At 52.9% G+C, this 16758-nt stretch overlaps 1 protein-coding gene across 4 annotated transcripts in view; it reads right to left on the minus strand.

Moving 5' to 3' along the window:
* MSI2 (musashi RNA binding protein 2) overlaps positions 1-16758 on the minus strand; it is a 394401-nt gene that overhangs the window by 62088 nt on the left and 315555 nt on the right. For all 4 annotated transcript variants that reach the window (XM_047833111.1, XM_047833110.1, XM_047833112.1 and 1 more), the window contains exon 9: positions 786-900. In XM_047833111.1, coding sequence (XP_047689067.1) covers positions 786-900 — 115 coding nt within the window. The remainder of the gene's footprint in view (positions 1-785; positions 901-16758) is intronic.

The following is a 16758-nucleotide window of genomic DNA, read 5'->3' on the forward strand; positions in this document are numbered from 1 at the left end:
GCTCCTCCACTGCTTTCTCCATTTTTCATGCCATTTAAGCGGTAAGATTTTCAATTATCTGCGCGGGACGGACAGAGATACCTTTAAGGAAGGGGCATAATATGCAACTTAATTTCTCTAAAAGCCAGGAGAGATCATTTTTTGTTGGAACAAACACACTTTGTCTTTCATCTTTTTTTTTTTTTTTTTTTTTTTTGGCAAATAAAGAGTAAAACAGGCCATTTAAAACATCCATTTAAATGCAAATTCCGATATCCCAAGAGAAAAAATGTTAATCATTTAAATAGACAGGATTATAGCCCACCTTCATCACTCCCCCTCCTCTCCCAAGTTTTAGAAAATGTAGCCTCAGCTCACACCGGTGAAGCCACGAGGCGTCCTTAGGTCTTTAAGAACGCCCAGTTAGTAGAGAGGAGTGAGGCCCGGGGGTGGCTCTTCTCCTTTTGAAAAGGGAGCGGAAAGGTGATAAAATAGTATCAAGCAGCTCTTATGAGCCAGGCATGGGACAAGATGATCGATCTATCTATCTATCTATCTATCATCAATCTATCACCTATCTACCTACCTACTTACCTATTTACCTATTATCCATCTATTGTCTATGTATCTATCTCTCTTCATTGAATGGTTACAGATGTCTTGCAAAGGGGCCTGTCACTTTCGTTTACAGATGAGGAAACTGAGGCTCAGAGAGGTAAGGGAGCTTGCCCAACTGGTAGATGACCCGGCTGGGTGTATAGTCCGTGATGGCTCTGCTGTGTCCCCAGGGTCCCGCCCAGACTCACCTAGCATTCCCATGCCAAGCATGAACGCGTCCATGGTGTAAGGCAGTCCCCGGGCCCGGCCTCTTGTCCCCGGTGGGAACATGACTTCCTTAGGCTGAGCTTTCTTACATTCTACCTGTTAAACAGAAAGGCGAACAAATGAGATGCAAATGAATTCCACGTAAATGTCAAATGCAGAACGGATCTGGTTACCAGCTAAGGTATTTTTAGCCTTGCTCCTTATTCACTGTAAAAATAGCCAAGCCGAGTAAATGGCCTGCAAAACAAATATTTAAGAAAACACGCCACTTGTTGCAAATCCTGCTTTGGAGAAACCTACAAGGATGAAATTGGGTTTAGAGGGGTGGCAGGGACGCGGGCTGAAGACACACGTGCTGGCGCTGAGTGCTCAGACTGGGACGTGTGCAGACGATGGCTGCTGGGTGTATCTGTGAAGAAAAACAATAGCAGTAGTAAAAGTCCCTCACGACTGTTTGGCCCTTCACAGGCTTGCAAATTCCTTCAGGCCGGTGACCCTTCACATCAGGCCACCTGATTCTCTCTCTTATTAAAGACACAGGCCAGTTAGTTTTAGCTCCATTTTACAGATGACAAAACTGAACACCAGCAGGCTTGCGTAATGTGCCGTAAGCCATATCCTGGCAGGTGCAGGTCTGGAAGCTGGAGTTTTAAAATTTCTAGGTCAGCGATGCCACCGTCTCCATAAAACCTGCCCCAGCATGCTCCTGGGAGAAGTAATGACATTAAACACTGCTTCTGTCCATCTGGATTACCGGTTTCTCATTCTGCAGCTACGTCTTCGAGTGGTTGCTAATCTTTCCCATTTCCCTTCTGCCTCCAAAATTTCTTAATCCTATTCTGCTCACACAACCCAGAAGTCACTTACTTAACCACCTTAATGATGTAGAATACAAACTCCAGGGGAGAGGTAAAACCGTTGCCTGCTGAAGTAGCTGCACTATTTTTAAGAGCGTGTTTCAGATGCCTGCTCTGTGCTTACTTCTTTGAGTTTACAGACAAACTTAACAAACATCGTTAACTGGTAATCAGCCCCGTCACTGATGAAGATGGGATGCTGTAGGGCAGGGCTGCTTATGGAAGCAAAAACAGTCTGATAGCGACGGAGAGAAGAGAAGAATCAGGTACCATATTTAAAAGGGGGCCAGATGGCACAGGAGCCCAAACTCCACGTGGCTCAACAGCTGCTGAGGGTCTCACTATCACACAGAAAATTACTATCGTTGCCAGGGTATCTGAGATATGAAGAAGTTCCATTATGTGGCTTATACTTTGCTTTAAAGGGACCTATACGGGCTATCCACTTTGGAGATATGGATAGCTCTCAAATCTTCTCATCCCAAATATTTTTCAATTAAAAAAATATTTCATTGGGGCGCCTGGGTGGCTCAGTCGGTTAAGAGTCTGACTCTTGATTTTGGCTCAGGTCATGATTTCACAGTCTGTGAGAATGAGCCTTGGGCCGGGCTCTGTGCTGATAGTGTGGAGCCTGCTTGGGATTCACTCTCTCCCTCACTCTCTGCCCGTCCCCTGCATGCTCTCTCTCTCTCTCTCTCTCAAAATAAATAAACATTAAGAAAATATTTTAGTGCTTAAGGCTTGAGGGAAGCTTTAATTACCTAAAATATTAACTGGTCTTTCAGAGACACCAGATAACAGGTATTACTCACTCTTGCTCTTTAAAGAGTGATAACCACACAGTCTTTAAAAACATGGACAAAATGGCTCAATATTCAGGCTCAATATGCCTGATAAGCTTCATACAAAGAGTTTTTATAGATTAAAAAGAAAGAGATGAGCATCCCGAAATGGAAATGGGTGAACGACATGAACAAGCAATTCACAAATGACTAGTAATTAGACATATCTTTCATATCACACGTCACAAATGATACTCCTAAACAAGATACCTTCTCATCTATCAGATTGGCTGCGATGACAGGATTCCTTGATGTCAGAGCCCCAGAGAGTATGGGGAGGAGGGGTCGGAATTAGCACGTATCTTTTTGGAGGGCAACAAGACAAAATATCGAAAGCCATACAAGTATGCATTCTTTGACCTAATAATCCTACTTGCAGGATAAAATCCTACTTTATAAGAATAAACTTATATGGATAAGGCTACTGTGGTGACAAGCACTGATTATAATACTTTCCTAAAGGAAATACCCTAAATGTCCAAGAACAGGGAATCAGTTAGCCAATTTTGGTTCATCCAAGCTGATTGAAAGCTATGAAGCCACAGAAAAGTATGCTGATAATAACATGCAACAGTATTGGGAAACCCTCAGTCCAGGATGGTTGGTCACCCTAAATGTAAGGGGTGGGGGGAAGATAAGTAAGTGTAGATGCATATCCTATATGGGGATAGGATCTTTGTGGAAGATAAATAAGTGTATATGCATATCCTATATGGGGAAAATATTACAAAGACATACCAAAGTTGCCTTAGAGCGACTTTGTTCTTTCACTTCCGCGGTGCATTTTGTTATTGCTGTTTATTTGCCAAGTTTTCTGCTTTGAGTGTTACTGTTGCAAGTAGTGGTAAGGAGAGGTGATTAAAACGAAATACATTCATCAGAATTGGTCTTTCAGATTTCTCTCATAAGCCCAGGATGACAATTTGCTCCTACGCTCCATCCCTGGGACTCCGAAGCAGGCTGAGAAAGCTCATTTGCAAGAGCCTGCCCGAGCCCAGGAAGATGGGTGTGCTCTGCAGAGGCAGACAGATAATTACCTGACGCCAGCACCGGGATCCGGAATAATACCGCTAACCAGCTCACTTCCTAATGGCCCTATCGGTGACAATCTATTGCATTGTCTTATGAAAACCTGCTGCCTGTTCCTAGGCAACCTGATCAACGAAAATTTCAGGTTTATACAGTTTTCATTTAGGAAACATAAAGGTTAACTGACTGTAATGGGAGTATTTTAAACAAACCCACCTACTCTCCCTCTCACTGAATAGGGCTGGCAGCTCTGTTTAATTCTGCTCTGTCTTTGCTGGTGCTGTTTTGGGCAGCGGCGGCTGCGTGGGTTCGGTCGACCACCCGCTATGTCAGCTGTGAGTGCTCCCTGAGGCCAGGGGCCATGGCACACGCACTCTCTGGGGGATCCCGGCACGTCCTGGGCACTTGAGTGACAGGGAAAGGTAGCTGCCGCACCAGGGAGCCTGGCCTGGCCTGGCCTGCGCTGAAGGTTTCTCAAAAGATCTCTCTGGACCAGGAGGCCTGCCCACCCAGCCCCCAGCTCCTTTGAAAACATACAAGAGGAAAGAGGGAATAGCTATTCTCTGCCTGCATTCTGAGTCCCTGCAGTGTGGGTCAGAGGTTTGCTGAGGATGAAAACTATGTCCTTCCCTTATCGGACTGGCAGAAGCCTCACCTCCTCCATCAGACTGTGAGTTCTCAGGGAGTAGGGATCCAGGGTCTGCCCCTACTTCCCTGGTCCCTTGTGATGTCCCGTTCAGAGCATGCACTGACTCACATGCTCGTTAGGGTCATGGAAACCCAGTCTTCTCAATTCAACCACGCTGAGGGACTCAATGTGCCTGACAAGTGCTAGGCTGTGGGCAAAGCAGACATAAATAAGGCAGGCCTCCACCTTGAGAGCTCTCATTCTGTCGAAGAGAACAGGTTCTGACTGTCTTGTTCTCCTAACATTAAAGCACATACTCATAGGTCAACCTGCCTCCCTGTCATTTTCGGGCCTGCCAGCCTCTGGAGCGTCTTGAGTTAGACCACATTTGGGTCACCCTCCCCCACCCCCACTACCCTCCCACTGGGCCCCGTGCAAGCTAGAGAACCGGGCACGAATACCCCGAGTTACAGTCAGAACCCAAAGGGGGAACACCAGCCTGTCTCCCCAGCTCCAGTCACACACTCAGGTCATCTGGCCACACACGACATCCCTGGGATCTACTGCTGTGTACCTAACAACTTCCAAACTTCGTGACCTTGAGTAACAACCGAGTTAACGGTGGATCGTGCTTTCTTGTGGTTCTGTGAGCAGACTGGGCCCAGGGGGGCTCTTGGTGTCGTCTCTCATGTAGCTGTGGTCAGATGTTGGCTGGGGCTGGAGCCAAAGCCTGGACTCAGCTGGAGGTTCACTCAGGGGCTTCTTCACTCACACGGCAGGTGATGTCTAGGTTCGGCTGGGACCGTCCATGGGAGGCACCCACCTCTGGCTTCCCCGCAGCTCTCCATCTTCTTACAGCGTGGTGGCTGAGTCCCAGAGAGGGGCTGTCCTGGCATGAGAATCCCGAGAGACCAAGGCAGAGTCTGCAAGGCTTCTTATAACCTAGGCCTGAGAGCCACACTGCCACTTCTGTCATGTTCTTGGTTACACCTGGTCGGCCTAGATTGTGGGAGGGGACCACACGGGGCATGCATACCAGGAGTTTAGACCACAGGGCTGTCTTCAGAGAATAGCTACCACGAGAGATCCGTGAAGACCAGCGAGCAGACAGGACAGCGGGAGGCCCTCCTCCCAGCCGTGGCTCTGTCTGGCCGGGTTCTTGGGCTAGTGGGCGCTGAAGCCCGCTTCCACCATGGGGCACGAGGCAGGCATGGGAGCTCCCGGAGGGGGCAGCCTGGAAGAAAGTGTCTGACTTCCCATGGTCAACAGAAGCAAGGGTCCTCTTGCTGACCAGGCCTCTCGTCCCAGCGATTTCAGCCCTGCCCCCAACAGAAACCCACTTAAGGTACGTGCTTTCTCTGGGGTAGCCTTGGGCGGGGGCAGATTCTGTGGAAGGAACATCTATCTCCAAGTCTTGGTCCTCAGAACCCACTTTGGCAGCTTCTCACAACGGCTACAGCTCCAAAACAAGACTGGAAAAAAGCAGTGTGGTCGGAGGGGCAAGAGATTTTGCAGGAAATTCTATTTGAATCCGTGCTTGTAAGGAGACTCAGAGGCCACTTGTGACCGACAGCTCACATTAGCAAGACGAGGTCTCCGTTATCCAGTTTCACGGCTGGTAAAGCCACGAAGCAACCCTATGCCAGGGGCCGGATGCCAAGGGCATGCCAACCCCTCCAAAGGTAGGGTTTGCTTTAAATTTTCGATCTTCAAATAGGCTGCTTTGTTTGGCAAACTGGCCTTGGAGGAGTGGGTGTGGTCTGCACAGTTTCGGGACAAGAAGAGTGATTTAGCTGATCTAGCGGGACCCTTTAATGACAGGACAGTTAGGGCAGTGGCAGGACAGTTAGGGCAGTGGCATGTTCCTCTAGAGGATGAATCAGAGGCCGGACGTGGGCCTGCGTGTGTGGTTTCTGACGTTCTGTGCTGGCTGCTTGCCGAGGTGGGGCGCCTCTGCCCATCGGGACCCAACACAGCAAGGAGGTCTGTTTCCAACTCTTTATGTAGAAATAGTTTTGCACTCGCAGAAGAAGTGCGAGGACAGTACAAAGGACAGTTGTAGGCGTGTCTCTACCCACATCTATACCTGTGAATGTTTTTCCCTGAACCTTACGAGAGTCCAGTGTGTACGTGATGATATGCATTTCCTAAACGTAAACATATGTCTTTACATAACCATGGTACGGTTACCCACCTCAGGACGGACACACGGACACGATGCTTCTATCTAATATAACTTCCATGGTCTTATTCTGTCCGGGGACCCCATGATGTCCTTTATAGGTATAAATGCATCTTACAGAACAGGAAGCTGAGGTCCAGGGACCTTAGACACCTCAGCTGTGGTTGCAGACCCAGACCATGTGTGGTAAGGCCGGGTTGGAAGCCAGGTCCGCCTGATGCCACGGCCCATGCCCAGGGAGCCGGTCCCATGCCACACCCTCTCGTCAGGGGGACCACTTAGCATCGGCTTTTGAAGAAGGTAGTGGGGCTTTCATGGGGACAGCTTCCCTGTAGCTACTCTGAGTGGCCGCCTCACCCAACTGGCCTGCAGCCCTTGCTGAGGCAAGCTCCCTGCCGGGCACCTTTTGGAAGAGGCTGGCAGTCTGAGGACGATGCCAAGGTCTGGGAAGTGAAAAGGTTTTTGTTTTTTCCCTGGTTTCTACATAAACGGCCCCAGTCAGCACATGGCCCTGGGGCTGGGAGGGAAACCAGTCGGGGGCCTTGGTCTGGGGAAACCCGAGCCCTGTGGCTGTGGCCTTGATTTACTACCCGGGACAAGGCAACCCTGTGTGGCCTGGAGGCTAGTGTTTGCAGCTTCACTTCTCACCCCAAACTGGGCACGTCAGAAACGATGTACTCCTCCAGGGGGAGAGGAGCCCATGTCAGAGGATAAAATTCACTAGTGTCCAGAGAGACCAACCTGGACTGACTGTGTGGTCGGTGGAAGGGAAGGGAACAAAGGGCAGGCCTTCCGGGCGGGTGAGTGCTTGGCGGGGGAGGGGGTGGTGGTGCCCGTGCGCAGCACCTTCTGTGGAACTTCCTGAAAGACAGGGGCCTGACCTGGTCTTGCCCCAAGATCAGCTTCTCCTCCAACGCAGGCCGCACCTCTCCAGTCAGGTTCCAGAGGATTCCAGCCTGACACTGCTTCTCCGGAAGCCCCAAGCCGACCGCCTCTTCTGGGAGATAGGCCCCAAGCGGGTTCCAGGGAAGCACAGGGCAGGGGAGATGCCACTCCAGCGTAAAGATCTGGGGTCCTGCCTGGAGCCCAGCTCTCTCTGGTGAGGCCGGAGGACTGAGCCGTACCCCCAGAGACCACACACGGTTCGGCGCACGGCCTGTGCTGTCCCACGGCCAGGCTTTCTCTGTCCTACCCACTGTTCTCTGTTGACCTCTCTGCCAGTCAGAAGCCTTTCTGGAGAGTGTAGGAGGGCAAGACCTTTCATGGGGCTTCTATAGGTTCATAACCAAGATTCGGGGCGGGGGGGTGGGGGAGTTTCCTCTCAAGGAAACTACAGAACAATGAAGATGCAAGGTGAGAGACTCAGGCGAAGAACAGAGTCTCTACTGTCCTGCCTTCTGCACCGTACCAGGAGTTAGCCTCAAGAGCATGGCAGCGACGGAATGTGCTAGAAACTGTTCAGGTCACTAGGAAATGAAGAGGAGAGGCCCTTTGTTCAATCATTACAGGAGCTGGTGGTGGCAGTAGTGAAACCGGCAAGGCCCTTCTGGACACAGGGTCTCGTAGCTGCTCAGGCCTCATAGTCAGGAAGCTGGCCCTGCTCAAGGCAGCTGCCGAATGAGTTGTGGAAGGAGGCTGATGGCGTAGCAAGGTGCGAGCGACAAGCATAGAAAGGGCCCAGTGAGGAGGCGGGGAGGGCTTGGGAGGGCAGGCAGGGCCATGGTCCTCCTCAGTGTGGAGCTCGAGATGGACCCACTGGGCATCTCCCTCTGAGTGACCTTCAGAGAGTCAGGCTGCCTTGTCTGCTCCAGGGTTCCCATTCCCTCCAGCCGCTGTACTTGTCCATGGCTAGAGGCAGAATGGAGTCACGACCGGCAGGAGCGTGTGGCTGGATGAGGACGAGGCCCGAGACACCATCATGGGAAGTGCAGGAGTCACACCCAGAGATCCTGGCGGCTGCCCTGGGAAGACCCGCCTGTGACTCCAGCAAGGGGAGGGTGCTTCTCTATCCTGCCTTGCCTACCACCCCCCCGCCCCCCAGCGGACTCAGGGAAGCCTCTCAGTTGGGCACTTCCGGTAGCAGCAAGCGAGTCCTATGTTCTGTCCCCTCGCTTCCCCCTCCCAGACATCTCCATCAGGCACTGTCCTTGTAGACGGGGCCCAGCCTGTGGCCAAGTACCAGAGAACCCATATGTACAGGATAACTTGTCTTGCCCTACTGGAAAAGGGTCCTCCTGCCAAGAGACCCTCACGAAAGGGCCTACTGTGCAAACCAGACGGACGTGCCAGCTTAGACAGGCAAAGGCCGCCGGCAGAAACATCCACCTTACAAAGGGCACACGCTTGCTATGAACGACCCAGACCCATTTGTGAGAAGCCCTGAGAGGCCCACAGGACACGAGATCTGGACTCTATCTCCCCGGTCAGTCAGCAGGATTACTGTAGGGAGGAAGGAACACATTGTTTACGGAGCGCTCTTTATGTGCTCAGTCCGGCCACAAGATCCTCGTGAGCGTGCACGTGTGTGTATACACACATCATCTCACGTACAGCATGCACACAGAGTGACAGGAACACGTAACACATACAAGGCACAGTGCAGGGCACACACGTTCTCAGAGAACACCCACTGTTCTCAGTACCCTCGTTGATCAACTCATTTCCTCTGAGTTGGCTTTATCAGCCCGAAGTGACAACAGAAAAGGAAACTGAGGCCCTGAGGAATGGATTTGCCCAAGGTGATGAGGCCGGGAATGACACATCTACGACTCGATCCTAGGTGCCCGACTTCCAAACCCGTCCCCACCTCTGGGCCACCGGCTACCCAGGCCCTGCCCGCACAGCCCTTCCCTACCACCGTCTAGCCAGCCTTCAAAGCCCGTTTGCACGCGATTCCTTCTACAAGGCCAACCCCCGTCCTCGTTCCAGACTTAATTTCATCCACTGTTTCCTCTGTTTTATTAAACTCAGCGATGACAAAGCGAAGGAGGTTATAAACCAATACTATTAACACCTCCCATTTAGCAGGCAGGGGCCGGGTGTGGACACAGAAATGAATTCAGTAGGATGTGGCTCTCCCTCACAAGGGCTCAGAGTCTGGGCAGGGAGTGGAGCGGAGCGGGTCCTCAGCACCCTCGGGGACACACACCCCTGTGACTGCAGCCTCCGCTCCATCTGGACCTGAGGGCGGGGGCCTGTCCTTTCCACCAGTCTAGTTTAGAGGCTAAGGCTCCTGGCTCTAAATCTCTGCTCTGTTCGCGAGCTCTGAGCAGGAACCAGCTGCCTGACATCTCTGTGCCTCAATTTTCTCATCTATAAAACAGAGTAACAGTAGTGCCCACCGCCCCCACAGGGCTGCAGTGAGCAAAGAAATTAAAGCAGCTAATCCTGTAAGTGTTGGCGCCGGATAAAGGTTGGGGCATGCCTTAATCTCCGCCACGGGAGCCTAGGTGAGCATCTCTGAAGGTGATAAAGCCAGTTCACATCTGTGCTGAAGTCGCAAAGCCCAGGGAGCAGAAAGGCAGAAAGTGGCCGTCGCCCTCCCGCCCGGCAGGCTCTTGGCACCCCGCCATCGATTTTCTCCCTACCTCTCCCACCCCCACCTACTGGCCAGGTAGGGCCCGGTCTTCCTGCTTTCGTCAGCAAGGTGCGCAAAAGGCGCTTCACAGACTGCACTATTTGGGGAAAAAGCTGATGGTGGCAGCAGCAGCTGTTGTTTTTATTTCTGGGAACCTGCAAGGGCATTTCAAAGTGACAAGACACCTCTGCCTCCAGCAGGTGCCCAAAGGCAGCCGCGAGGCTGGCTGCGCGCCCCCAGCCCTTGGGGGGCATTGCCAGAGACCCTGCAAAAGCCTTAATTTCTATATTTATAGGATTCAAAAAAAATTTTTTTTTCTTAACGTTTATTCTTGAGAGACAGAGAGAGAGAGACAGGGTGTGAGCAGGGGAGGGACAGAGAGAGAAGGAGCCACAGAATCCAAAGCAGGCTCCAGGCTGAGCTGTCAGCACAGAGCCCGATGTGGGGCTCGAACTCACAAACTGTGAGATCATGACCTGAGCCGAAGTTGGATGCTTAACCGACTGAGCCACCCAGGCGACCCTAATTTCTCTATTTGAGAGAGAGAGAGAGAGAGAGAGAGAGAGAGAGAGAGAGAGATGGCTGAGCATTAGCTTGCACCTGCCTGGGAAGTTGCGCAGAGCAGCTGGGTGAAGTGAAAGGAAGAGCAGGCCCCAGAGAAGGGGTGCAGGGAAAGGGAAACAGCTTTTCCCAGTGGTCTTAATGCCCCCTGCTGACCCCACACGCTGTGGATGGTGTGCAGAGAGCAGCACACGTGGGAAAGTCCAGAGGGGCTGGGCCACCAAGAGAGGCAGAAGGACCCCACCCTCCCCAGGCCCCCTGCAGTGACCTTCCCAGAGGACGGATGAAGGGTGAAGGAGCCAGAACTTGTGTGACTGGGAGGCCACCTCCCCGCAGGCCCAATTGCTTCTGCCTGAAGAGCAGCAAACATTTACCACCCTGGCCTCCCCACCCTCTCCTCCCTCAACAGGCAAACCCCTCCACCCGCAGGGACAGAGCCGGTACACAAACATGTGCTTGCTTGCGTGATGTGGGGGTGGGGGGCGCAGGACCTCCCTCTCGCTCGTAAACACGAGGTTCATTTATTAAGTGCCTCTCTGGCATTTCCTGTTTTTGCCTTCATCCTGCTTGTTTAATATTGCATTTGACATTCTCATTTTATAAATGGTAACAGAAGCAGAATGGATGGCTAAAATTAGCTTACGAGCGAGGAGGATGCGGCCAATAGGGTGGTGAACACACAAGCCTAGTTAATTCCACCCACATTACCCGCCCCGCCCCCCACTCTGGGGCTGGTTCCCGATCAGCTCTGTGGCAGCAGTCTTCGGGGCCGAGGAGGAGTGGCCTCAGGGAGGGGATGGGTGCCCACTCACCGGGACACCCCATCCAGGTGGCGGTGCCCCCAGGCCAACCCTAGCTGGCCTCTGTGGACCATCTGACCCAGCACTACACCCTGAGAGGCCCAGCCAGGACTGTCCTGCTCTCTGGTCCTCTTGCCCACCCCAAGTGTTGCCTGGGCTGAAGGTAGCAGGCGTGAGAGCTCACCAGGCTTTGTTTTTGAAGTGGGGTTTTCGGAACCTCCCCCAACGGAAGATTCAGCGGAAGGGCCTGAGTGAGCCTCCCTGGGACCTAAGAAATCCCTGCAGTGGCCCCTTCTCCTCTGCAGGATGTACACCTTCTCTTTTCAGGACCACCTCCCAGCCAGGGCGTGGCGAGTACCTGCCTCACACCCTCCTCCCTGCCCAGGTCTGCACCTCTGTCTGAGACCACCTTACTTTATGATTATACGTTTGTTCAGTACTATGATTCTAAGAACAATGATAGTGATGATGAGGCCTACTGGGTTGATAAGAGCATGCTACGGCTGATAAAGCCCAGTCACAAAGCCCAGCAATCTCTGAGGGGGGTGCCATCCCTGTCTTACTGAGGTGGGATCAAAACACAGACCACGAGTAACTGGCCCAAGGTCACAGAGTCTAGCAATGAGTAGCGAACTGTACTGTGGGGCATTCAGCAGTGGGGGATTTGTGGCACTTTCTTCTGGAAAGACCTCTTGGACTGACAGAACCCTGTTCTGACTGTTCCTCTACTCCCCACCTATTCAGTGCTTGGGGTCCCCCTAAGAATGAAGGCACTGATGCTCTCTGCAGGCTACTATCCCAAACCCCAGCATCTGTCTGGGGCACCTCTGACCCTCTGCCTTGGGCTAGTGGACCAGGGTGACGTCTTGGCTAAAAGCCCTTCCTTGGCCCCTTTGAGATAAGCAGACTTCACTTGCTCTGAGCTACGTTAGTAGAGGCCGGGAGCTGAAACTATGGCCCACAGGGCAAATCCAGCTGCTGCTTGTTTTTATAAATAATATTTTATGTGAACATAGCTGTGCCCACTCACATTCTGCTGCATTCTCCTCTACGATGGCAGAGTAGCTGTGACAGAGACCTAGGGCCTCAAAAGCCTAAAATACGACCTGGCCCTTTACAAAGCTTTTTGGCCCTTGGTTTAGGCCAAACGGAAGAAACCTGCAGTTACCAATGGAATTTTCGGGAAGGTGATTCCCTCAAGGTTATCAGATTCTAGACCCTACAACAGTCCAAGAGCTCCCAGGGCCAGGAACCGAACGGGGCCTTCAATAAGCTGCAAAGGGCAGTGGTCGCCATCCTTCCCATCTTAGAGGAGGGAACAGGTGCAGACAAGTGGGGTATCTGCTTGGTCACAAGACAACCAGCAGTGGATATGGGATTCAGGCTCGGGTCCACGTGTTCTAAAGCCCTGAGTGCCTCTAAGTGACCCAGGAGGTCCTGTCTTGGGCACCAGGACGTGTGCATGCTACTTGGAGGATCCAACCCATCACCCCAGAGGATGTGCCTCAAACATCTATGTTCCAAGACCCTTGTCAAGAGGGGAGGGATGCCAGCACCGGGGGTCTGGCGGGGGGTGGTCCCGGGCATGGACAGCTTCCTGTGGCAGGAGTGCAGGTGGGGAGACCTGGTGTCCGTGCACACAAAGAGAGTGTGGGGCGGTGCTGAGAGCGGCAGACTGGCCTGGGGATCCCACGCCAGGCTGGCTCATCCAGCTCCGTGCTCCAGGGGCCTCAGCCCTCACTCCGGGTCCCTTCCTTCTGACACACACTATCTCCTTAGCAGCGATCCTCGCCTGGGCCTTCTCAGACTTTAAATGTGCACACGCATCACTAGGGACTTGTCAAAATGCAGATTCTGATTCACTAGCTCTGGGGGTGGGGCCCGGTAGGTCTGTATTCCTACTGAGGTTACAAACTACTCAGCAAATTTCAAAAATCAGATCACCTTCAAGGAACAAGGAAGAGAACTATTTAAAGGAATCCTGTAGGAACCCTTGTACAAAGCAAATAACTCTTCCTCATTTTCACCAGTCTAACCAACCCAGATTTTTCAATTAATGAGGTTTTGCCTATGTTGGCAGGGGGGAAGGACACAGGGCTGGAGCCAGAGGACAACACTGGTTCAAATGCTAGCCCCGCAGCTTAGAACCACAGGCTATTTCGGTGGGGGTACGGGGGGTGGAGGGGCGGTGCGCCTGGGTGGCTTAGTCGGTTAAGTGTCCGACTTTGGCTCAGGTCATGATCTCACAGTTCGTGGGTTTGAGCCCCGCATCTGGCTCTGTGCTGACAGCTTGGAGCCTGGAGCCTGCTTGGATTCTGGGCCTCTCTCTCTCTCACTCCCTCCCCTGTTAGCGCTCTGTATCTCTGTCAAAAATGAATAAAAACATTTAAAAAAATTAAAAAAAAAAAAGAACCATGGGTTATTGGAAGTCCCTTCACTACCCTGAGCTCTATCTAGTGTCCGCTCTGTAAAACGGGACGGTGACCAAGTGTGCGTAAAACGCTGTTACAGTGCCCAGCAGATGCCAAGGTGCTGCTGTTGAATCAGGTGTCAGAAGAGGAGCCCTTGCATCCCTCATACTGGACCCCACGTTCTCACCCAGCGAGGCCCTCTTGACTCCTCTGGGGTGGGGATTGAGCCGGGCCTCTAGGGATGCCTGGAGCAGGTCTCTGTCAACCCCTGCCTCCTTCCCCACAGCTGAGGAGCTCGCCAGGAGGCCTCTGGGAGGCTGTGCTGGCTGGTGACCAATCGAGCAAGTGTCCTTGCTGCTGGGGGGGCCGCTTCAATCAGGGGCACGTGGCGGGAGGCGTTGTTAGCTGTACCCACGCTGGGGCTCGGCAGAGCGGCCAGAGAGGAAGCCCTCTCCGGAGGGTCACCAGGTGGCTCCGCAGGTGCATGTGTGTGTTTATTGATAAAGAGCCATGTTTGCGCTTCGCTCTGATCCGTGCCAAGAGGGGGAAGGGGCTGAGTCTTGGCTTTCCTAGGCTGGGCCTTGAGCTCAGGTGGCGGCCAGCTGCCCCCCCCCCCCCCCCCCGCACCCTCCCCGCACCATCCCGCCACCATACCCGTGGCTCACCTGCCTCTGGGGCACTGGGGGAAGAGGCGTGGAAATCTGTCGTGGTCGACAGGGACCCCTCATGCCCAAGCCTGGTCCTTCACCCCAGCCAGGAATCTGGCCCTGGGTGAGCCCATCATCTCCGCCCTTCTCTTAGGAGAACATGGGAGTCCCGTGGGCCATGACCCGGCTGACTGGGAGGGGTGGTCAGGGGTCTTGGAAGGCTGTAGCCCAGCTAGAGGGCCTTTAAAGTCCCGTTACGCCTGGAAGGGGTGCTAGCCTACTGGGTACAAATGTGAACTTTGGACTTTAGCTCTCTGGGTTTGAACTCTGGTGCTGCCACTTGCTGGGTGTTTGGCCCTGGGAAAATCGCTCACCTTCCCTCTTTGCCTCACTGCTCACTTGCAGTAAAATGGGGATAATAATCAGTACCTACAGCAGAATGCATGTGAGAGAAGAGGTGCCTAAAGCAAGCTCTCAGCAGAGTGTGTATGTAGGTAGCACTAAAAAATGTTGGCTGTTTGCAGGATCTCAGAGCAGGAGGGTCGTGCCCTGCCACCACCACCATGGAGGTGACCTCCTTAAGGGAGGGTCTCTACGGGAATGGGGGCAAGTTCCCGTGATCCCAGCTTCCCGATGGCTGGCTCTCAGATGCCGGGGAAGGGCCCTCATTTTTTAAAAATGCCCAAGAGACTCGCCAACCAAATCAGATGGGAAATGGCTTTGGGAATTATGCCGTGCCTCCCTGTCACATGGTCCCTCTTGTAATCCTTTCTTCATTCCACAGTTACCGACACAGGGCCCACTGAGTGCCAGCCATAGGGGTACTGGGTTAAGAAGGAGCAGATGGGGACTCAAGTCCTATCTCGGTGACTCATCCGCGGTGAGACCTTTCTTATCTGTGAACATGAGAAAATGGTTGCTCCAGGCACACTCTGGGGTGGCGTGGCAACCTGTCCCTGCAGAATTCACAGAGATGGCCAGGGTTCCAGGAGCTGGGTCTTTACAGCGTCACACACAGTCCGGCTGACAAAACACTCCTGTGGACCTTCTAACAACCGTCTGCGTCTCTGCTTGGCAGTCTGAGCTCTCAGGGTCTTTCCAGTCCGTCATCTGAATTCTGTCCATAGCACGGTTTACATTCATTTCCTTTTCCGTGGGCCTCAGGAGTAGAAACCGGTATCACGGAATCCAGAGCAATTCAGGATTCAGGCTTCTTCAGGGAAGGACGGCTTGCTGGAGAGGTCCTTTCAGTGACTAGCACGTGGCTGGTGGCAAGAGCTCAAGTTTATCAAGCCCGGGCCTGTGCGGCGCCGTGCTCAGACCTCCCCCGGGCCCGGCGACCCCACCAGGCGGTCACCACAGGCCCCGTTGCCCTGGAGCTCGGCGAGGCCTCCTGATCTATCAAAGCCTCCTCCAGCACCTCAAAATCCCCCCTGAGAGCCGGTGACTGGTGTGGAGCAGGGCTGGGCCACTGCAGGGACACCTCCAAGCCTGTGTGTGACCCTCACCGCTCCGCACCCACCCCCTCCTCTTATCTACTTCTGTTTTTGCTTATCCCCGTAAAGAACGAGTACGAGCCCCAGATTCAAGAGAAAACAGAAACCCTCACAGGATGAGCACAACTCCCTGTACCTACCACAGTCAGCCTCTAGCTGGGTGGAAAAGAGATGCGAAACGACTGGGGACAAGGGCCACAAACGTCTCCTGCTTCAAGCCAGGCCAGGGGATATCTTGCTGGGACTGAAACTCTACCTTCTGACCATCCCCCTGTGTCATCTGGGACTTTGTCCTCACACCCCTAAGCTCAAAACAACTATCTGTGTAGTTCATCTGGCAGCCAGTAAACTCAAGACCTATGTTCCTTTACTGCCTGGGGAGCCCTGGGGCAGATTCCCCCTGCCCTCAGTCTCCCCACTGGAAGAGTGAGGAGAATAAATCCCTTTCTCACTTGTGTTTCAGGCTTGTTTCAAAAGCAATCTATAGGGAAGGGCCTCACATACGCATTCAAGGCAGCACATAGCACAGTCTCTCGCCAGTCTACACTGGGCCTTCCCGATGAGCCGTTAAATCTAGGCAGGATGGGAAGGTGCCTGCCAGTGCTCTCGGATGCCTCTTTGGCTCTCCGCTGCCCAAGCGGCCCTCGGCGGAGCCTGTCAACAGTGAGCCTGGCTAGGAGAAACAAGGCCTCTGGGTACCAGAGTTAGGTTTCCTTTTAAGCCCCATCTCTATAGTTTTAAAAACAGCAAGTAGCAACCTACCAAAAGAGAGAGGTACCAACTGGAAGGCGCCGAGTTTGCGGAGAGGGGGTACAGAGAACGTCTATGAAGGGTCCTGTGTTATTCCTACACACTTATCTCCCCAGTACCATTTTAATGCCTGAGCTGACACCTCCAACCTACAGTATGCAAAAAAACCCAGTG

Source organism: Prionailurus viverrinus, chromosome E1 (assembly GCF_022837055.1).
Source record: "Prionailurus viverrinus isolate Anna chromosome E1, UM_Priviv_1.0, whole genome shotgun sequence".
NCBI classification, from domain to species: Eukaryota; Metazoa; Chordata; class Mammalia; order Carnivora; family Felidae; genus Prionailurus; species Prionailurus viverrinus.